Raw genomic sequence first — 24209 nt, forward strand, 5'->3', positions numbered from 1 at the left:
ATCAGTTAATCAAAGGATAAAAAAATGTGTATATCCATACAATGTAACAGTATTGCACTAAAAGAAAAAATGATACTCTGATGCATGTTTTAATATGGATGACTTTGAAAACATGATGCTAAGCAAAAAAAGCCAGTCAAAAAGACCACATGTTGTATAATTCCATTTATATGAAATGTCCAGAATAGTCAAATCTATAGAGCCAGAAAACATATTAGTGGTGGCCAAAGGCTAGATTGAGCACAGAATGTTAGGTGACTGCTAATAGGCCCAAGGTTTGCTTTTGGGATGATGAAAATATTCTGCAGTTAGATAGTGGTGATGGTTGCAAATTCTTGTGAATGTACTAAAACCCAATAATTTGTACATATTAAGAGGGTAAACTTTATGGTATATGAATTATATCTCAAACTTTTAAAAAAGAGAAGCCATGAAAATTATTAAAAAATTTAATGAGAGAGGAATAATAGCTCTACCAGATATTACAACAGAAAAAGATACAGCAATTAAAACAGTAAAATCTGGGGGAAGCTATCACATCAATAGGCAATTTGATCACTAGAAAAAAACAGAGTTCAGACACAGAGATAAGACATATAAAAATTAGTATGTGATAAATATGGCAATGTTTATCAATAGGGAAAATGGTATTAAGCCAATTGTGTAGCCACCTGGAAAAAAAATAATGTGATTCTTTCTACATCAGTCCTTATTCTAAAATGACTAGATGAATCAACTGTATTTAAATAAATATAAAAGAGTTAAACCATAAATATAAAAATTCAAGAGTTGAGACAAAGAGATTTTTTTTTCAGATCTCTCCCACACCCCAGTGATGATAAGACATTGGCAAATAAACATCCTAGATTCAAAGACACCAACTATTATGAAAATTGGACCTTGTACTAGTTTGAAATATACAGAGATGAAAGACAGGCCCACACAAAGGGAATACTGGTCCATTAGTCTTTCTGGAACTTCTGGGGAAAAAAAGTAATAAATGAAACCTTTTGGAATCATTTCATAAAATCACTTCAGAGGCTAAATTTTGGTTCTTTTCTTATCTCTCCTGTATGGTAACACTATGTGTAAGAGAATGCATGTAGGTATTAAACTGTGATTATTTACTTAATTAAAAAAAACCAAAATAACAAATCTGCTTTTATGTTTTTATATTGAAAAACCTATTATTTATTTTGATAAATAGTTGCTATCTGTTGAATCGAAAGTTGATATGATCATTACATTTTTTTTTTTACTGTAAATGTATTATCTCAATGAGTAGGACAATGGTAATATTTCTTTAGGCTATATGATGTGCAAGGCACTGGATTAAGTGTTACAGAGATACAAATATGAATCATTTACTAATTTTGCCTCTGAAGGGATTTATTCTTTCTAGGAGAGAAGAATAGACATAAATAAATAGTTAAAGGATCCATAAGAGGAATATAGTATTTTTCCAGAATAGGTAATCAAGGAGGGATAACAATAGGTAAAATAGTGGTATGTCCTTATGCTTCAGAGGAAAGGTAATGAATTATAAAATTCAACGTTTCCAATGTTAAGAGAAAGTTGGTTTGTTACTTAGAATGACTGGCCAACAGAATGACTAAAATTATTTTGTGGAGTGAAGTAATGAAGTATTTTCCTTTCAAAGATATGGTCTATTGTCTGCAAAATATATCAGTTTAATTATCCTGCAAAGTATGGAGTCAATTAGGTAGATTATAAACTATTGATAGCAAGCATGGTAGATTAAAAATGGCCACAAACAGGGAGAGTCTATTTCTCCACCTACTCAGATAGGGGTAAGTCTTGTTACTTGTTTTGACTACAGAAAAATGTTAAAAAATTGACACTTGTTTAATTTCTGAAGCCTAGGCTTCAAGAGGCCTTAGGGCTTGTGTGCTTGACATCTTTGAATGCTACCTTGAAATCACAGTGAAAGGAAGCTTGTCTAGTCTACTGGAGGATGAGCAGACTCATGGAGAACCCAGCTGCTTCAGGAAAGCTGTCATTGGCCACGTGCATGAGTGAGGCTATCTTGAATATCCCAGCCCAGCTGACCCTGAGCTGAAAGTACCTGCTTGAGTCGGACTAGGCAAAACTAACAGAAGAACCACACCAGCCAACCCACAAAGTTTTGACTTAAAGAAACTGATATGGAAATTGGTAATTATATGGAATGCTCTTTTAACAAGAACCTAAACCACGTGACATTGTCTTTGGGATTGAGATCTGAGTGGTAGGCAGTGCCTGAAAGGAGTTGATGACATTGTTAGTGGAGACTGGAAGAAAAGTAAGAAAATTGCTATTGGAGGCTGGAAAAGGGTGACCCGTGTTGTTGTAACCCATGAGTAATTGGAAAAAATGTTTCCAGCATTCACCTGAAAGAAAAATATTTTATCTAATGAGCTTGTAAATTTAGCTAAGGAGATTCCAGATATGTCTAAATAGAATGTAGAACTGCCAATTGGATTTCACTGGCTGTATACAGGTATGGAAGGAGAATGATGAGCTAAAGAAGGAGCTATTTGATCAGAGGCCACATGGAAGACTCAGAGTACTGGCTGGGTTGGAAAATAAAGTATTAGTCATCCAGTGAAAAATTTATTCGGAGTAGGGTTATAAGATTTTTTTTGGTTAAAATCTCTGAAAGATTTAAGGCAGATTTTAGTAGACTCTCTTAGTTTGATAAAAGGGCCTCTAAAAATTTTAAGTAAGGGTTTTCTCATGGCAATTTCACAAGCATCCCAAAATAGAGAGGCTTGCCTTGAAAAAAAAATTATGGATGTAGCTTTAGGGGCTTGAGTAAATCACAGTCAGATTCTAAGCAAACAGAGTCTGTAAGAGGGTCTGTCAGCGTCGACTAAAGGAGATTGAGATTATTTAAAATGTAAAGAGGCCTCTGGGTCCTATGGGCAGTAAGCTTGCTGAGAAAACTACTCAGCTGCAGATGAAAGCTATTTCTTTTAGAAAAGGAAAGACCTCTTGGAACAAGGATCCACTAGCCCAGAGGATGGAGCCCCAAAACCAAAGAGAACAATGGACTAGGGAACCCACTCTTAGGGTGTAGAATTGGGCCTTAATCAAGGAACAGTTCCTTTCCCTGGAGCAGTGGGAGAATTGGGAATATGTACATGACTGCATTTCACCAGTATGAACCAGTAACTGCTATAAGGTAGATGTCTTATAGCTTCCAGTTTTTCTCCTTTTTTGAAAAGGAGTGTCTATTACGATTATCCTGTACTTGTATCACCATTATGTGTTGGGTATATGTGTGGAATATGACTTATGTCTTTTGTTTGCAGGCCCCAGGGTTAAAATGAGCTTAACATAAAGAACCTCGTCCTTATTTGGACCACATATAGATCTTCAGAAATTGGACTTTGAGCCTGATGTCAAAATGTATAAAATTTTTTATATTTGTGGGAAGAGGTAAATTTATTTTGTATGTAGGAGAAAAATGTAAATAATTTTGGCAGAGGGCATGCTGCGGAAGTTTATACATGGTCATAGATTCTTTACAGTTCACCTATCAAGAGGTAGAATCTATTTCCTCTCTCCTTCAATCTGGTCTAGCCTGTGACTTGCTGTGACTGAAAGTATGTAGTGAAGTGGCATTGTGTGAGTTCTAGAGTCTAAGCCACTAGATATCTTATAGCTTCTGCTGCTGGGCCCACTGACTTTGGTATAAGAAAATGAAGTTAACCTGACCAGGTGGTGGCACAGTGGATAGAGCGTCGGACTGGGATGTGGAGGACTCAGGTTGGAAACCTCGAGATCACCAGCTTGAGTGTGGGCTCATCTGGTTTGAGCAAGGCTCACCAGCTTGAGCCCAGGGTCGCTGGCTTGAGCAAGGGGTCACTCGGTTTGCTGTAGCCCCCCGGTCAAGGCACATATGAGAAAGCAATCAATGAACAACTAAGGTGCTGCAACAAAGAATTGATGCTTCTCATCTCTCTCCCTTCCTGTTTATCTGTCCCATCTGTCATTCTCTCTGTCTCTCTCTGTCCCTGTCACACACAAAAAAGATAAAATCAGGTTAGACTACTGTATAAGAGTGAGCATGAGAAGCCACATGAGTTGACCAGCCAACAACCAGCAGATGAGTAAGGTCAACTTGGACCATTTTAGCTAAGTCAGCCTTCCAGGTAAATGCAGCCATATGTTCAGATGAAAACAGCAAATTCATCCAGTCAATCCACAGAAATATTGGTTTACATCTAAATTTGAAATGGTTTGTTTTGCAGCGATAAGTAACTAATTTAGTAATCAATAAAGTTAATAATAATCGTGATAATAGTAATCAACCTAATAATAACAGCATAGCAACTAACAATAGCAAGTGTTTCTGGTGTGCAAGGCATGTGCAGTATCTCATTTAATCTTTTCAATCATCCTATGACATTGTTTCTACCCCCTCCCCAATTACTTTATTAGTGTCTCAGGGTTAGAGAGACTAGTTAATTTGCTCAAGGTCATGCAGCTTAAAGGGAACAAAGCTAGGACTCTAACCTCAGCCTGTCTAGCGCCAAAGCCTGTGCTCTTAACCACTACCCCAAACTGGAAATGGCTTTTCTTGGGGATTATAAAATTATGAGTAATTCATTAGCTTATTTTTTTTTTGGTATTTTTCTGAAGCTGGAAACGGGGAGAGACAAGTCAGACAGACTCCCGCATACGCCCGACCGGGATCCACCCGGCACACCCACCAGGGGCCACGCTCTGCCCACCAGGGGGCGATGCTCTGCCCCTCCGGGGCGTCGTTCTGCCACGACCAGAGCCACCCTAGCGCCTGGGGCAGAGGCCAAGGAGCCATTCCCAGCGCCCGGGCCATCTTTGCTCCAATGGAGCCTTGGCTGCGGGAGGGGAAGAGAGAGACAGAGAGGAAGGAGGGGGTGGGGGGTGGAGAAGCAAATGGGCGCTTCTCCTATGTGCCCTGGCCGGGAATCGAACCCAGGTCCCCCGCACGCCAGGCCGACGCTCTACTGCTGAGCCAACCGGCCAGGGCCTCATTAGCTATTTTTAAAGTTAATACTTAAAAAGGTTATCGACTGAAGAGTGGGCTACCATCTTACAAACACAAATTGCAAAAATTGAGTGATGTAACTTGTCCAAATATGAATTAAAACCTGCAAGGGTATATGCAGGATCCATATAATAAAAAACAACATCTCTAATAATTGTGTTCTTTTAGCATAGCAAGGGATAATATATTGAATACTGTATTCTATGGGGTATTAGCACCTAGGCCCTAGGGTTAAATGGGACTATTTTTTCCCATAAATATCTCTCTTACCTGCTGACTTTATGCTAAAAAGCCTATGTCAATACATGAATGTCCATTTATATGTTTTATGCATTTTTAATAATTCTTGCTTTAAATCACTTCTAATTAATCATCCAAATACCAGCCTCCTATGTATTATATTGGGTTCCTTCATATAGAGACTGTACATACATGAATGCAACATATCAGTGTAAGAATTTGTGAGGAATCATTACTGTCTCATTAATAATCATTAAATTCAATTATATGACAAGCCAAAATACTAATCTGATAAACCAGGAAGCTTTAATTAACTATAGTTTACAGCACACAAGGCAGTTGTGTTTACTTAGGATTCAGGAATAAATTTTCCCAAGAAAATAAGCTTCATACAGCTCATCTCTAAAATTGTAGAAGATAATCTGGATAGAACCTGTTAAGTAATTTGAATATTTTATCTCTGAACTTTCTCAAATCAAACATATTTACAATATTTATGTGTTTGATACTCATTTATATGGTGTCACTTGACTCTGGCTTTTACATTGTTTTTACAGATGATGTCAGCATCGGTGCCAAAAGTGCCCTCAGATAAGGTTCCTCTTGCGAAGCTTGAGCTTAAAGATGACAGTGAAAGATTTAGGATATCTGAGCCAGGCACAGGAGCTCAGCATTCTTACAATGTGTTGCTTATTTATATGCTTACACAAACACAAGTTGAACTTTATTTCCAGAAAATCATCTATTCGCGTTTGTGCGAATACGAACAAAAGAAGACAAGTGTTCTTGACTGCTTTTCAGCTGGCCAGTGTCAGGTAACCAGATTTTTTGGGGTAGATTTTTACACAATTACTTTGGATCAAAGCAACAACCCGTGTGTAAGGAAAAAACAAAGATGAGTGGCTCATTGCAGAGTCCTGAACTTCAGCTCACTTTACCTGCGTCAAAGCAAGCCAGCTGATAGGCTGCCCACCTCTCTGCAATGTGCCCTGACAGGAGAAATCAAAAAGCCTCCATGAGGGAGCTTTATCTGCTCTCATGTTTTTCAATTTAGACTCACAGAGCATTAGCAAGAACTATCAAGAAGTTTCAATCTGCTGGCTCTTCAGGTGTTTAGTGTCTACTGACCTTATCCAGGGCCGCCTGAACCTCAGCTTCACTTTCTGTGTCCAAGGCCGACGTGGCCTCATCCAGCAGGAGGATCTTGGGGTTGCGGACCAGGGCCCGAGCGATGGCGATTCTCTGTTTCTGTCCCCCACTCAGCTGCGCCCCCCTCTCTCCAACCAGGGTGTCAAATTTCTACAACAGAAAACATGGAAGAGCTGTGCAAGTATTTTTAAATAGAAAAGGCAATGGAGTCTAGAAATTCCTGCAGACAACATGGAGCCTCATTTTGACTGTCCTAGTAGTCATAAATTGTAATAAAGTAAATGAATACTGTATCCTAAAAGACTACTAATACATGCTCTGTATAAACTTTATTAAGTTTCATGGGTCAGCTTCTAAAAAGATTTTAATAATTTATAAACCTCCAACTGACTAATTCAAGGGACTTACCTGGCAAAATTGGACAAACATGTATCTCAAACATTATTAGCTTAAGCTTTGAAGAAATACCTTGGTCACATGAGATGAAATTCTAATTTTGAGGACAACTACCTTAACGAAGCCTTTACCTGTGGTAGTTTCATGATAAACTCATAAGCGTTGGCTTCTTTGACAGCCTTCTTTATCTCATCCATAGTTACATTTGCACGGCCATAGCGAATGTTTTCAGCAATCGTGGTAGAAAACAGCACGGGCTCCTGACTCACCATGCCAATTATTTCCCTCAGATACCTTACATTAAAAGTCCTGATATCCTGCCCATCAATGTTAATCTGAAAAAAAAGAACATTTTCATTCAATATTTTAAACCATCTGATATCTAAAGCATCAAGACTCTTTCATGTGTTATGAAAAAAGTCTTAGCTAATATTGAACTTATTTCAATGAGTTTAGAAATGAGAATTAGAAATAAAGAGCAATGTGTAAGAATAGAAATAAAAAGCGTGTGATCTCTTTTGATATTTACCAGCTCATATAGTTTTTTTTTCATAGGTGGACAATTCTCCATAAATGAGTTGGGTTATATATTTTTGGCAGACTATTATTTTTGCTTACCATTATTAAATTTGAATAAAATATGTGCATTTCCTACCTACTCTACATATCATTATGATGGCATTATGATGTTTTACTTCATTCACTTTAGTTTTGTTTGTTTTTTTTTACAGGGAGAGAGAGAGAGTTAGAGAGAGGGATAGATAGGGACAGACAGACAGGAACACAGAGAGATGAGAAGCATCAATCATCAGTTTTTTGTTGTGACACTTTAGTTGTTCATTGATTGCTTTCTCATATGTGCCTTGACCATGGGTCTTCAGCAGACTGAGTAACCCCTTGCTGGAGCCAGCGACCTTGGGTCCAAGCTGGTAAGCTTTTTGCTCAAGCCAGATGAGCCCACGCTCAAGCTGGTGACCTCAGGGTCTCGAACCTGGGTCCTCTGCATCCCAGTCCGACGTTCTATCCATTGCGCCACCGCCTGGTCAGGCTCACTTTAGTATTTACCACCTGCTTGACACCTGGTTTCCTTCAAGGAGCACTGAGGGACAACCATTGTAGAAATGGAGAATTACCAGGCTGAAGAGTATGATTTATTTTTTCTTCTCTAATAACAACTGCTTACCTGTACAATTAGTAGTATACATTGGGCATTTATTATTTGCTGAATAAAAGTTGAATAAACAGCTTCTAAAAAGATTTTAATAATTTATAATGTCAGCAGAAATATATAAATATATCTGCTACATTGTAATATTAGTTCTGGGTTTTATTATTTTAATCTGTTTTTTCTAATTAATAGATATGAAATGGTAGCTTATATATTTTTAAATTTGTATATATTTATAAACAACACTAACCATTTCTTGAAAGTTTTACAAATCTACATTTATCCTAGAAAGATTTTCATGTTCACATTCTATTTTAGATTCTTATTAAAGATGACCCTTGAACAATGTGGGGGTTAAGGGAACTGATATCCCATGCAGTTGAAAATCTGCCTACCATTGACCAGAAGTCTTCCCCATAACATAAACTGTCAATTGGCACATATTTTACTGTAGTCTTAAAAAAAAGTAAGCTATAGAAAATAAATTGTTATTAGGAAAATCATAAGAAAGAGAAAATACATTACAGTATTTATTGAAAATTATCTGCATACAAATAAACCTGCACAGTTCAAACCTGTGCTGTTTAAAGGTCAACTATAGTTTCCCAAATATTAAATATAATAGTTTTCCCATTTAGACCATAAATCAATTGTTTTAATTTATTGCTTTCTTTTACCATAATTCCACTGATTTTTACTGAAGCAAGGGTTAAGGAAAAAGTAATTAGTTGACTATACCACTGGACAGTTCTTCTATTGTTTTAGTAGCAGAAAATTGTTAAGTCATGATGTGAATTGTGAGTATCTCCGAGTTACTGAATTTCTGAAGACTTTTTTTCTGCTAACATGTATATTTTCTAAAAGACTACAGGAATAATTTTTAAAAATAAGCTATTTTCAAGTGCTTATTCTCAATGTTTAGAATTTTGTCAGGTTCTTTTTAAAAAGAAAAAAAAATGTTTATACTTGAGCCAACTTAGTTTGCTTTAGTAAATGAGGATGGCCTCTGTCTCCACTTAGTAATATCAGATATTGCCAAGAATATTTATTAATTTTATCAAATAAATAAATAATTCAAGTAGCCTAGACAATTTTGTATTAATTCTTATCATCTCTGTTCTAACCCAATGCCTTTTAAATACTTTTCCTTTGTAATTTGCAATCTTCTCTTTTTAAAAAAATATACTTTAATATCAGTAAATCCAATCTACTGAAGTTGGTACAAGGGAGGAAATTTTAATATATACTGTGGGCTAGTATTACATTAATATTAAATTACTGGTTTTGATCATTGTTTTGTGGTTATGTAAAGAAATGTCCTCATCAAATGTATTCTAAAGTATGTAGAGGTCAAGGGGCATGCCCTTACCTTACTTTCAAAGGTTCAGAAAAAAAAATATGCATGTGTTTCTGTGTGTCTGTGTTTCTTTTTTTTTTGATTAATTTTAATGGGGTGACATTGATAAAATTGTCTTCTGTCACCATCTAACTGGTTTTAATTGTGCCCCTCCCCTCCCCCAAACCCCTACCTCTCCCCCCCCCACCCTGTAACCCCCACACTGTTGTCCATGTCTCTGAGTCTCATTTTTATGTCCCACCTATGTATGGAATCATATAGTTCTTAGTTTTTTCTGATTTACTTATTTCGCTCAGTATAATGTTATCAAGGTCCATCCATATTGTTGTAAAAGATCCGATGTCATCATTTCTTATGGCTGAGTAGTATTCCATAGTATATATATATATACCAAGCTTTTTAATCCACTCGTCCTCTGACAGATACTTGGGCTGTTTCCAGATCTTTGCTATTGTGAACAATGCTGCCATAAACATGGGGGTGCATTTCTTCTTTTCAAACAGTGCTATGGTGTTCTTGGGGTATATTCCTTACAGTGGTATACCTGGGTCAAAAGGCAGTTCGATTTTTAATTTCTTGAGGAATCTCCATACTGTTTTCCACAGTGGCTGCACGTCTGCATTCCTACCAGCAGTGCAGGAGGGTTCCCTTTTCTCCACATTCTCGCCAGCACTTATTCTGGGTTGTTTTATTGATGAGCGCCATTCTGACTGGTGTGAGGTGATATCTCATTGTGGTTTTAATTTGCATTTCTCTAACGATTAGTGATGTTCAGCATTTTTTCATATGCCTATTGGCCATCTGTATGTCCTCTTTGGAGAAGTGTCTATTCATTTCTTTTGCCCATTTTTGGATTGAATTGTTTGTCTTCCTGGTATTAAGTTTTACAAATTCTTTATAAATTTTGCTTATTAACCCGTTATCAAACGCATTGTCAAATATATTCTCCCATTGTGTAGTTTGTCTTTTTATTCTGTTTTTATTGTCTTTAGCTGTGCAGAAGCTTTTTAGTTTGATAAAGTCCCATTTGTTTATCCTGTCTTTTGTTTCACTTGCCTGTGGAGACAAATCGGCAAATATATTGTTGCGACAGATATCAGAGAGCTTACTGCCTATGTTTTCTTCTAAGATGCTTATGGTTTTACGGCTTACTTTTAAGTCTTTTATCTATTTTGAGTTTATTTTTGTGAATGGTGTAAGTTGGTGCTCTAGTTTCATTTTTTTGCAGGTAGCTGTCCAATTTTCCCAACATCATTTGTTGAAGAGGCTGTCTTTACTCCAATGTATGCTCTTACCTCCTTTGTCAAATATCAGTTGTCCATAAAAGTGTGGGTTTATTTCTGGGTTCTCTGTTCTGTTCCATTGATCTATATGCTTGTTCTTATGCCAGTACCTGGCTGTTTTGAGTACAATAGCCTTATAATATAATTTGATATCCGGAAGTGTGATACTTCCCACTTTATTCTTCCCTTTCAAGATTGCTGAGGCTATTCGTGTTCTCTTTTGGTTCCATATAAATTTTTGGAATATGTGTTCTATATCTTTGAAGTAAGTCATTGGTATTTTAATCGGTATTGCATTGAATTTATAAATTGCTTTGGGTAATATGGACATTTTAATGATGTTTATTCTTCCTAACCATGAGCACAGTATATGCTTCCACTTGTTTGTATGTTCCCTGATTTTTTTTTAATCAATGTTTTATAATTTTCCGAGTACAAGCCTTTAATCTCCCTGGTTAAATTTATTCCTAGGTACTTTATTTTTTTGGTTGCAATGGTAAAGACGATTGATTCCTTAATTTCTTTTTCTGACAGTTCATTGTTAGTGTATAAAAATGCCTCTGATTTCTGAGTATTGATTTTATATCCTGCCACTTTGCTGAATTCATTTATCAGGTCTAGTAGTTTTTTGACTGTGACTTTAGGATTTTCTATATACAATATCATATCATCTGCAAATAATGATAGTTTTACTTCTTTTCCAATTTGGATGCCTTTTATTTCTTTTTCTTGTCTGATTGCTGTGGCTAGGACTTCCAGAACTATGTTGAATAAGAGTGGTGAAAGGGGGCACCCCTGCCTTGTTCCTGATCTTAAGGGGATTGATTTAATTTTTGCCCATCGACTATGATATTGGCTGTGGGTTTGTCATAGATGGCCTTTATCATGTTGAGGTATGTTCCCTGTATTCCCACTTTGCTGAGATTTTTTATCATGAATGGGTGCTGGATTTTATCAAATGCCTTTTCTGCATCTATAGAAATTATCATGTGGTTTTCTCCTTCCTTTTGTTTATGTAATGAATCACATTGATTGATTTGCAAATATTATACCAGCCTTGCCTCCCAAGAATAAATCCCACTTGATCATGGTGTATGATTTTTTTCATATATTGCTGGATCCGGTTTGCTAATATTTTGTTGAGGATTTTTGCATCTAAATTCATCAGGGATATTAGCCTATAATTTTGTGTGTGTGTGTTGTCTTTGGCTGGTTTTGGAATCAGAATTATGCTCGCCTCATAAAAGGAGCTTGGAAGTCTTCCTTCCTCTTGAATTTTTTGAAATAGCTTGAGAAGGATAGGAGTTAGTTCTTCTTTGAATATTTGGTAGAATTCACTTGTGAAGCCATCAGGCCCAGCACTTTTCTTTTTTGGGAGTTTTTTGATAACTGTTTCAATCTCATTTGTTGTGATTGGTCTGTTTAGGTTTTCTGATTCTTCCAGATTAATTTTTAGAAGATTATATGTTTCAAGGAATTTGTCCATTTCATCTAGGTTGTCTAGTTTTTTGGCGTACAGTTCTTCATAGTATTTTCTTACAATATTTTGTATTTCTGTTGTGTCAGTTGTTATTTCTCCACTCTCATTTCTAATTTTATTTATTTGAGTCCTCTCTCTTTTTTTCTTGGTGAGTCTGGTTAAAGGTTCATTGATCTCGTTTATCTTTTCAAAGAACCAGCTCCTGGGTTCATTGATCCTCTGTATTGTTTCTTTAGCCTCTATGTCATTTATTTCTGCTCTGATCTTTATTATTTTCTTCCTTCTACTAGCTCTGGGCTTTACTTGCTGTTCTTTTTCTAGTTCTTTTAGATGTAGGGTGAAGTTGTTTATTTGAGCTTTTTCTAGCTTCTTGAGGTATGCCTGTAATGCTGTAAACTTCCCTCTCAGGACTGTTTTTGCTGTGTCCCAAATTTTTTTTTTTTTTTTTTTTGTATTTTTCTGAAGCTGGAAACGGGGAGAGACAGTCAGACAGACTCTCGCATGCACCCGACCGGGATCCATCAGGCACGCCCACCAGGGGGCGACACTCTGCCCACCAGGGGGCGATGCTCTGCCCCTCCGGGGCATCGCTCTGTTGCGATCAGAGCCACCCCAGCACCTGGGGCAGAGGCCAAGGAGCCATCCCCAGTGCCCGGGCCATCTTTGCTCCAGTGGAGCATCGGCTGCGGGAGGGGAAGAGAGAGACAGAGAGGAAGGAGAGGGGGAGGGGTGGAGAAGCAGATGGGCGCTTATCCTGTGTGCCCTGGCTGGGAATCGAACCCGGGACCTCTGTACGCCAGGCCGACGCTCCACCACTGAGCCAACCGGCTAGGGCCAATGTGTCTTAAAAGTTTTGAGTTGATGTATGCTCATTATCGTTTGTTTCTAGGAATTTTTAAATTTCTTCTTTGATCTCATTGTTTATCCATTCATTATTTAATAACATGCTATTTAGTTTCCAAGTGTTTATTTTTCAGTTTTTCTGTTGTGGTTGATATCTAGTTTAATGCCATTGTGATCAGAGAAAGTGCTCTATATGATTTCAATCTTCTTAAATTTGTTGAGACTGCTTTTGTGCCCTAACATGTGGTCTATTCTAGAGAATGTACCATGAGCACTTGAAAAGAATGTATATTCTGCTGTTTTAGGGTGAAAGGTTCTGAAGATATCTATTAAATCGAGTTGATCTAATATGTCCTTTAAGTCTGCTGTTTCTTTGTTAATTTTCTTTCTTGAGGATCTATTTAATGATGTTAATGGGGTATTGAAATCCCCTACTATTATAGTATTGCTGTTGATCTCACCCTTTAAATCAGAGGTCTCAATCTCGCGGCCCACGGGCCGCATCAATTTTGTGCGGCCCACAGACTAATCCACGAACTACAGTTTCTGGTCGTTTTATGACACTGAAAAGTGTTGCGTAACAGTTGCCTTTTGAAGACCTAGTGCGGCCCGCAAACGTCTGTAATCTTGCTTTGCGGCCCACATGGTGAGTTGAGTTTGAGACCCCTGCTTTAAATCCATCAAAGTCTGCTTATATATTTAGGTGCTCCTATATTAGGTGCGTAGATATTTATAATGGTTATATCTTCCTGTTGAATTGCTCCCTTTATCATTATGTAGTGGCCTTCTTTATCTCTAACTATAGTCTTTGTTTTAAAGTCCATTTTGTCTGATATAAGTATTGCTACCCCAGCTTTTTTTTCATTTCCATTTGCATGAAATATTTTTTTCCATTTCTTTATCTTCAGTCTATGTGCATCTTTTGATTTAAGGTGTGTCTCTTATAGACAGCATATGTATGGGTCCTGTTTTCTTATCCATGCAGCTACCCTATGTCTTTTGATCGGATCATTTAATCCATTTACATTTAAGGATATTATTGATATGTAATTGTTTATTGCCATTTTATTCTTTAAAACTGTATTCTTCTTTTGCTATATTCTTTTTGTCCTTTGATCTCTTTACAACAGGTTCCTTAGCATTTCTTGCAGCCTTGGTTTGGGTGTAGTGAATTCCTTGAGTTTTTTGTTTTTGTTTTTTTGTCTGTAAAGCTTTTTATTTCTCCTTCAATTTAAATGATAGCCTTGCTGCATAAAGTGGTCTTGGTTGTAGGCTCTTGTTCTGCATTACTTTGAATATTTCTTGCCATTCCCTTCTGGCCTCAAGTGTTTCTGTTGAGAAGTCAGAAGTCATCCTTGGCCCTGGCCGGTTTGCTCAGTGGTAGAGCGTCGGCCCGGTGTGCAGGAGTCCCGGGTTTGATTCCTGGCCAGGGCACACAGGAGAGGCACCCATTTGCTTCTCCACCTCTCCCCCTCTCCTTCCTCTCTGTCTCTCTCTTCCCCTCCCACAGCAAGGCTCCATTGGAGCAAAGATGGCCCGGGTGCTGGGGATGGCTCTGTGGCCTCTGCCTCAGGCGCTAGAATGGCTCTGGATGCAACAGAGCGATGCCCCAGAGGGGCAAAGCATCGCCCCCTGGTGGGCATGCCGGGTGAATCCCGGTCGGGCGCATGCGGGAGTCTGTCTGACTGCCTTTCTGTTCCATCTTCGGAAAAATGAAAAAAAAAAAAAAAGTCATCCTTATGGGGGCTCCTTTGTAGGTGATAGTCTTTTTTTGTCTAGCAGCTTTTAATATTTTCTCTTTATCACTTAGCTTTGGTATTTTATTTATGATGTGTCTTGGTGTTGATTTCTTTGGGTTTCTCCTTAATGGAGTTCTCTGTGCTTCCTGAACATGTGAGTTGTTTTCCTGCCTTAATTGAGGGAAGTTTTCAGCTATGATATGCTTGAACAGAAAGTCTCTATTCCTTGTTCTTTCTCTTCTTTTTCAGGAATCCCTATGATGCGGATGTTATTTCTCTTCATGTTGTCACAGAGCTCTCTTAAAGTTTCCTCAAACTTTTTGAGTCTCTTTTCTTTTTTCTGCTCTGCTCCATGCCTTTATTTATCGTGTCCTCTAACTCGCTGATTCGATTCTCAGCTTCATCCATCCTGCTTTTAATTCCTTCCATTGTATTTTTTATTTCAGATACTGTATTTTTCATTTCTGATTCTTTTTTATTATTTCAATGTCCTTTTTTATATTTGCTATCTCTTTATTTAGGTGTTCATAATGACCACCTATTGTTGTTCTAATATCTTTGAGCATCCTAACAATCATTATTTTAAACTCTGCATGTGGTAATTTGGTTATATCTGATTCATTTAGGTCCTTTTCTGGGGATTTTTCTCTTGGTTCATTTGTATTGTATTTCTTTGCCTTCGCATTTTCTCTGTGTAAAGGAAGGTTTTGGCCACTGGAGTCCACTGGGTATGGCCTCTGTTCCCTAGGTATGTTATGTCTGCAGATCCACCACTCCCTCTTCTTTTTTTTTTTTTTTTTTTTTTTGTATTTTTCTGAAGCTGGAAACCGGGAGGCAGTCAGACAGACTCCTGCATGCGCCTGACCGGGATCCACCCGGCACACCCACCAGGGGGCAATGCTCTGCCCATCCGGGGCATCGCTCTGTCGCGACCAGAGCCACTCCAGTGCCTAGGGCAGAGGCCAAGGAGCCATCCCCAGCGCCCGGGCCATCTTTTGCTCCAATGGAGCATCGGCTGCGGGAGGGGAAGAGAGAGACAGAGAGGAAGGAGAGGGGGAGGGGTGGAGAAGCAGATGGGTGCTTCTCCTGTGTGCCCTGGCTGGGAATCGAACCCGGGACTCCTGCACACCAGGCTGACGCTCTACCACTGAACCATCTGGCCAGGACCAACACCCCCTCTTCTGTTGCTGCCTAGGGCTTTTGGGTTTGGGCTTTGCCGCTTGGGTTTGGGCTTTGCCGGTGCCTGCCCACAGGGGCTGTTGCTGTGGTTTCCACCTCTCCTTCACAGGAATGGCTGTGATCACGTGTTTGATACAGAAGCCTTGGTGGCCTTGGCCTTTGCCCCGCCCCCCGTGGGTGGCGTTATGCTTGGCCCTGAGGGCAGTGGCAAGCACCTTTGCTCAGCTGTGGGTCTCTGCCTGTTTCTGGGCTTTCGCCCTGCTCCTGCAGGAGTAGCCCACTCGTAGAACAGCTGCTAGCCTTGGCTCTACCGGCCGGGCAGGACTGTGTGCCCATGCTCAGCTCAGTAGCGGAACTCTGCCTGTTCTGGGCTTTTGGCTCCACCCCTGTAGGAGGAGCTGGCTCCCAAGTCAGGCCACAAGCCTCGGTTGCACAGGCAGGGCAAGGCAGTGCTCCTGCACCCTTGCTCAAGGGCTGGTCTGTCTGTGTTTCACATACACACATATGCAGAGAGAAGACTAAGCAAATGAATGAAAATAAAAGTAATCAGTAAATCTGGGTGATGGGTATAGTGAGTTCCCTGCTTGCAATTTTTCTATATAAGTTTGAATTAATAACACAATTTTTAAGAGGCAAAAATACATATATACCTTAGGCTATTACTGTCCCCCATCTCCCCACAAGTTTCTTAAAAGACTATTGTATCCTACCTTCCCCTTCAGATATTCCAACATTTAAGAAAACGCAACTGTCTTTGATGAATTAATTACTGTCCTAATATTTCTTGTGACTCTTATTCCCAAGTTGTCAACAATTGCGATATAAAATATTTTTGACCAAACCCAATAACTCAACAAAAATAGTTCTCTCAGTGCTTTGGATGACCGTTTCTGGTGATCTGGTGAGCTATAAAGAGCTTAGTTGGAATAGGAAAGAGTGTTGTCTAGCTTCTTTGGCCTTTTATCATCTTGAATACTTTTGTTAAACCAGCCCAAGGGTTTGAATGCATTATCCAGATACATTGCTATTCTATAATCCTTGTACCAAAATTGCATTTAGATGTAAATTTTTACTAGAAAAAGAATTTCAAAGGGCTGATTGGTAGCCAGCTTCCCACTGTGGAGAACGTGCTTCTTCCCACTTACCATACCCTCATCAGGGTCGTATAGCCTCTGTATCAGCTGGACCGCCGTGCTTTTCCCACAGCCACTGTTCCCAACCAGGGCCACTGTCTGCCCACTCCGAACCTGCAGGTTGAGGCCCTTCAAGATCTGTAAGGATAAGAGAGAGAAAGAACACACTTCACAACAAAATTCTAAAATGGGAGTCATTTGATTTCTTTCTTTTTTTTTAATTTTATTTATTTATTTTTTACAGAGACAGTGAGTCAGAGAGAGGGATAAACAGGGACAGACAGACAGGAACGGAGAGAGATGAGAAGCATCAATCATTAGTTTTTCGTTGCACGTTGCAACACCCTAGTTGTTCATTGACTGCTTTCTCACATATGCCTTGACTGCGGGCCTTCAGCAGACCAAGCAACCCCTTGCTGGAGCCAGTGACCTTGGGTTCAAGCTAGTGGGCTTCTGCTCAAACCAGATGAGCCCGCGCTCAAGCTGGCAACCTCGAAGTCTCGAACCTGGGTCCTCTGCATCCCAGTCCGACGCTCTATCCACTGCGCCACCGCCTAGTCAGGCATCGTTTGATTTCAAATAGACCCTGCTCCCATGGGTCCAGTGAGGCTGAGGAGCTGGGCTGCTACCACCCAGGACCCCACACTTCCTAGGTGGCTCAGAGAGCCTGGGACCTGGACCCTGGGGTCTGAGGGCGAGTGCTGTCCAGCGTCACACCAGCCCCAGTCTGCTCCTGGGCAACACGAATGGATAACAGCAAATGCTATTCAACAGTGGAATCAGCATTTTTGCACAGGAAGCTTCGGAAGACATGTTTACAGTAGTCTGCCTGAAGGTGGGACAAAAATGAACAAACACGGTGAGTTTGGTTCTCTAAGAAGTGTGAAAGCTGCTGGTGAACTCTGTTCTCCTCTATCAGGAGACATAACTGAAATTAATGAAGCTCTTGAAAAAAACCCAGGACTTGTCGGCAAATCTTGCTATGAAAATGGTTAGCTGATCAAGATGACACTAGTGACCCTTCAGAACTAGAGAACTAATGAGGGAAAAGCATATGAGTAATACATGAAATCTACTAAGGAGTGAAAATGGAACCCCCCTACATAAAGTAGTATGAAACACCAATCTATCATAGTTGTGGATAGAAGATTTAAAATAATAACTTTTAGGAATACCAATGGGGGGGAAAACACTACTTACAATAATGCTACTGGAAGAAGATACCCCTTAACTTTCTTTTTTTAAAATCTTTTTTTTTAAATATATTTTTTAAAGATTTATTTCTTTTTTTTTTAAGATTTTTATTTATTCATTTCAGAGAGGAGAGAGAGAGAAAAAAAAAGAAGGGGGGAGGAGCAGGAAGCATCTACTCCCATATGTGCCTTGACCAGGCAAGCCCAGGGCTTTGAACCAGCTTCCTCAGCACTCCAAGTCGAAGCCCCACCCACTGTGCCACTGCAGGTCAGGCAACTTTCTGACAATTGCAGATAAACACAATATGCAACTTTTTCCAACATCTTATAATTTTTAGGCCAGGCTACAGTTACAATATTCAGAATTCCTGAAATTATCTGTATATAATCTATTTATAAAAAGTATATAATTCAAGGATATCGTTATCTTAAGACTTATATAATACAGGATGGGACAAAAGTAGATTTACAGTTGCTCATATGGAAAATAATACAATAATTAATAAGTAATAATACAAGAATGAACTCTGTTTTATGTACACAACTGTAAACATACTTTTGCCTCACCCTGTACTGTAATTTGCTTACATCTGTCTCTGGATTTGGGTCAAAATACTTAATGGTGTTTCCATTGGAAATAACTAGCAGTGGAGGAAAGTTTTTGTTAGTTGTTACAGTGTCAGATGATGAACAATGCTATCTTAATTTTGCAATATACCATTAAGCTGGTGCTATTTTTACACAGTGGAGCAACAGCCTTGCAGTAAAACAAGAAACAGTTTAATAAAAAAACTTTCAACTTCTTCCTTAAAAAAAGCTATCAAATAAAGGAATATAACCCAAAAGGAAAGAAGCTCATAACATCAATAATAGCGGGTTCAGAGTCTTTAAGATGACTTAACAACCTCTGTTAGGAATGCCTATAAATAGTATTTACAGTACCTTGACATTAGCTCGAGCTGGATAAGAAAAATGAACATCATTGAACTCCAAATTCCCTTTGATGTTGTCTGGTTTGTGTCCGCTCTCTGAGAAACTGTCAATTTTAGGGTTCTAAATAAAACAAAATTCAATGACTATTCCATCATAGAATAAATAATTGTATTTTTTTTAAGGAATATGATTCAGCAAATTCCAAAAATAAGACCTAGAATGGCACAATCTCCCTCATATATATGAAGTAGAACCAAAGGTAAAGATTGTGTTTGTATGTGTTTAAGGAAATATTCATTCTCAGAAAACAGGCATATCCTTAAAAGGACATAAGGGATATACTCATTTTATTTCATATAATATTTCACTTTGAAATTTTAGCATATCTGTATAGAATATATATCCTAAATTTATATATAAATGTCCTAAATGGTTAGCTATGCATGTTTATACAACCACACTAACACAAACATACTATAATTGATATATCCAGGTATTTCATCATTTGGTGAAAATTAGCTTATTCCTCAACAATAAATGTAATGATTGGGTTGAGAAGCCTGACTATACAATTGGTTCGAGTCAAGTTATTTAGGAACAATGTAAACTTTCAATGAATTTGGAAGCTGAGCAATTGTTTCATAACTCAGATCAATGAAACAGGAGGAAGCGCTTGGGTTAAATTATCAAATTTCAGTGATCTTTTTTGCATTTTATCTGTGTATAAACAGTAACATATTTTAATATGTCAAAACTATTTTTTTTATTCCACTATAGTCAGTACAACTTATTCAACATAGCTGATTTAAAAATGTATTAAACATGCAGTGATTATTTTTTTAAGGGGGCAACCCAGCAAAACAAAGTACTGTACCCATTTTGGTCCCACCCACTGATCCTGTATAGAAATCACAATATTCTCAGTCAGGCTACAAAAGGAAAGAGAAAAAGAAAAAAACTAAAAAGAAAACATCTTTGCTCGGAACTCTAATAACACTAGTGCAGATGTACCTATCCAAAATGAGATTAGGGCTATTACGTTATTTAAAAGATAAACTTTCAGAAATATTACTAAGAGGCATTTTGTTTCCTTCATTATTTAGAAAAGGTTGTTAATTTCATATAATTAATTTTCCCATGCTATTTCACCTAAAGCGAGATTTAATTATTTGAGTCTCAGGAAATTTTTCAGCATTAAAATAATAAATGACTCACATTGTCTATAATATCAAAGATCACATAAGCTGCTCCTCTTGCATTGGCAAAAGCATCAATACACGGAGCAGCCTGTCCAACGCTGAAAGCTCCGATCAGAATTGAAAAAAAAACCTGAACAAGAGAACATGAGGAATGTTACAAGCCCTGTTCTGGGGTCCACTATCTCACATAGGATTTGTTTGGAACACACTGTAGTAAGGGTTGAGTTTAGCTTTATTCTTTTAAATTTTATTAGCCAAAAAGCAACATTTACAAGGTTATTAAAGCATTTATTTCATTGCACCAATGGGTTTCTTCAACCTCAAAAATATTTGTCTGGCTTGCCTAACTAGCTATTGCTCTGCCTCTGAACTTTATTCAGAGTCAGAAAGATTTTTCAAATCTACTTCCTTGACTCTGAAGCATTTTCCATCAGTATAATTATTTTGACTTTCTCTAACTATATATAGAATATATAGAATGTCAAGATGAAACATGGTAGATTCTTACCCATGGAATTCTACTTAAAAATGACCATTTTACATAAATATCCTAATAATATTTTTAATGTAAGAAGTAGTTTACATATTATAAAACCTAAATCATACCTGTGTGCTTTGATTAGTAAATCCTTTACACAATTATACCACACAAAACTTTACACATTTTCTTTTACATATTTTTACTAGGAAAATAAATCAATATAGAAAAGCTATGAATAGAGCTTCAGGAATCCAGATTATTAGAATAATTCAACTGGGGAAAACATAAATAAAGAGAAATGACTCCTTTCTCTTTGGGCATAGTGAAACTTCTACACATAGTTTGACTTTTCTCAGAGGACAGTAAAAATAACACTTCATATAACCAGAAATCAAATATTCCTCACTATCTCTCTACTGTCTACAATACAGAAAAGGATCAGTAAGAAAGCAAAAAAATCTCTACCAAAATAGATGCTATAAAGTTAATGCACCAGAACCCTTTATACAGAGGGTGTTGCTGGGCTCCCTGCACCATGGGTAGATTCCATTTCTAGCCCTACCAAGGAGCTGTCACTGTCCACATACTACAAATAAGGAGACAAGGCCAGAGAGGACACATTCATCACAAAAGGTAAAGAGCAAAGTTAGAACTCAGTCTCCCTTCTTTACAAAATTTAGCAAGCATGGAACTGAAGAAAGGTGGAGAGCTTGCTTCTAAGCCAACAAAGAGGAGACCAAAATGATAAAAATTAAATGGCACAGCAATGGACCTCAATGGAGTCTGGAGATACCATTCTAGAAAACATTTTGAAGTGATTAATTTAATTTTCATAATGGCCATTAAGTCACCAGCAAAGGGCCATATTGTGTTCAGTATCTTCTGTTGCAAAAGATAGAAAAGTTCAGGTTTTAAAAGAGTGCTATGTGAATGGTTATGTGCTGTCCTGATTGTCACTGACATGGAAAGAGGGTCACAAATGATATCCATAATGTAATCCTAGTTTTGAAAGAAAAATATATATGTCTATATAGAAAATGATCTGGAAAATATTATATATATCAAAAATTATCATTAAAAGTAATTCTAAAAAATTTCTAATTTTTAAAACTTTGTATTCTAATTCTTTTAATAATGAGTATCTATTATTTTCATAATCCTAAACTAAACCTATTTTCATTTTGAGAAAAAAAAAGAAATTAAGTAATTTTTCACATTTCAGATAGCTGATATTTTATATTATGTGTATTTAACATTCTATCACTATATGACCTATCCATAATAATGTTTACTTTCTTATATAATCAAAATCAAGGGCAGAATGAAGATGGATCTAATTCATATTTGTTCATTCATAAATGTATTTAATTTTTAAAAAATGTGTTTGATAACAACATCTCACAAACTAGTAGTGGAAAGGAACTTTCTTTATTTAAAAAAAATTTATTTACTGATTTTAGAGAGAGGTGAGAGAGAGAAAAAAGGAGGAAGGAGAGGAAAGGATCGACACGTAGTTGCTTCTATTACGTGCCTTGACCAGGCAAGCCTGGGGTTTTAAACCAGTGACCTCAGCATTCCAGGTTGATGCTTTATCCACTGTGCCACCACAGGTCAGGCTGTACTTCCTTTTATATGTTGTATATGTTTCTCACTTAGTCTTACTACATGCTATTTTCCTGCCGCCACTCATAATTACACCTTATGTATTCTAGAAGGCCAACTCTTCCTGCAGGACAGCTAACCCAAGATTCACCAGAAGAAACAAGTTTATAATCACAGCTCATCCTTCAAAAAGGAGAAACATGAAAATAAAGAAAAGGTCGATGGATAAACAATATTTTTAGATTCTTCATAAATATTTTTAAATTCCTCATAAAACTTACTGTCATTGCGTTTCCAAGAGTATATTCTTTTGCTATGACGAGAGTGGATCCATACCAAAAGGCCAGTGCGTATGACGCATATATTAACAGAAAGGCAATGCCCATGGAAATGTTTGCTGAAATAGCCTTTTTAATTCCAATCTTTTTGGCATTTTCTAGATGTTTCTGATACCTACCAGAAAATGAGGGAGAAAATGTTATATTAAGTAAACAATCCATAGTCTGAGCCATATTCAGCTCCTGTATAGTTGGAGGTTTAAGAAACAAAGTCATCAGAGTAAGAAATCCCGGGGGAAGATCCAGCTTCCTGGAAACTGAACCAACTCAGAATCAGCCAGATAGGGCTACATAGGGATAGAAGCAATCTGAGCTTCTCTTGACTGGCCTGGACCCATCTCCCTTGGTCCTCATCAGTCCAACCAATGTTCCTGCAGCTGATTCAGAATTGAACTCTCACCTCGGGGGTATGAAAGAGCCTTATCATCACCTTCATGGCCAGCATCACAAGTCAAGGTTAAGGTGAAAAGAGAGAAACCAAGCCAACCAGGAATGACACCAAAATGTAAATACTATTCAGGACTCTTAAAATAGGTAGATTCTTAACACAGCTTAATTTCTCTTCTTCAGAGAAAAGAAAATCCTTCCTCTATCTAGTGCCTCTTTGGGTGAGGGACAGGAATTTCACATGTTCTTATACTTAAACATAAGCTTTTGTTTTTGTTGTTATTATTTTTTTGATCAACTGATCTTCACCTGTCAAGCCAAGGTTATATAACACGGTTATAAAGTGGTCACAATTTGTGGGATTTGGGTCTTACTCAGTTTTTCTAGATTTTAGTTTTATCATCTGTAAAATGAAGTTAGTGCTGACCTTGTAAGATCACTGTGAGGCAGACACATTTAGAAAGTAGTTAGTACAGTGCTGGCACCTAATTGGCCAAACCTGACTATCATTACTGCTACTGTCCTCAGATTTCATTTCTTTCTCAATATTGTTCATTTTACTATCATATTTTTGAATAGTAATTGAAATTCATATTACTGCCTTCTTTGATACAAAGGTATAAATGTCTAGAATGATTTCATTGAATTACAATGTTATTTTTTTACATCAATTTAAATTAAATCTACCTTTCTACACTAGACACAGAGAGTATGTAAAATTTAATTTTGGTTTCTTAAATTCAGAAAAACGTCCAATGGATACACAAGGAGACATTGAGGACACTATCATATAAAATAGAGTGTTTCTGTTTCTAACAGAAAAACTAACATCATATTTTTGTTGTTGTTGAACCAAATGAAATGTTGAGAATGTTTTTAAAGAATGTATGCTGCCACTAAAAAGTGTTTGTCTTTTTTAGTTCAAGCACCCAACTCTTCAGTGTACGTTCCTCAGCGTTGGGCACTGCACTCACTTAGCAGAGCCACGTCCCTGGAGAGGCTGCCTCTAGCCAGGTCCAGCTCTGGGATTGGTCCTAGGCTGGGCCTAGGGCATGTGTGGGGAGATTTACATTG

At 37.8% G+C, this 24209-nt stretch overlaps 1 protein-coding gene across 8 annotated transcripts in view; it reads right to left on the bottom strand.

Moving 5' to 3' along the window:
* Window positions 1–24209, bottom strand: part of ABCB4 (ATP binding cassette subfamily B member 4) — a 98721-nt gene that overhangs the window by 34771 nt on the left and 39741 nt on the right. For 7 of the 8 annotated variants that reach the window (XM_066353803.1, XM_066353799.1, XM_066353802.1 and 4 more), the window contains 6 exons: window positions 22692–22863; window positions 20344–20457; window positions 19138–19248; window positions 17015–17140; window positions 6952–7155; window positions 6404–6574 (listed from right to left, as the gene is read on the bottom strand). In XM_066353803.1, coding sequence (XP_066209900.1) covers window positions 6404–6574; window positions 6952–7155; window positions 17015–17140; window positions 19138–19248; window positions 20344–20457; window positions 22692–22863 — 898 coding nt within the window. The remainder of the gene's footprint in view (window positions 1–6403; window positions 6575–6951; window positions 7156–17014; window positions 17141–19137; window positions 19249–20343; window positions 20458–22691; window positions 22864–24209) is intronic. The other variant, XM_066353804.1, reaches the window with a different exon arrangement.

Source organism: Saccopteryx leptura, chromosome 12 (assembly GCF_036850995.1).
Source record: "Saccopteryx leptura isolate mSacLep1 chromosome 12, mSacLep1_pri_phased_curated, whole genome shotgun sequence".
Lineage (NCBI taxonomy): Eukaryota > Metazoa > Chordata > Mammalia > Chiroptera > Emballonuridae > Saccopteryx > Saccopteryx leptura.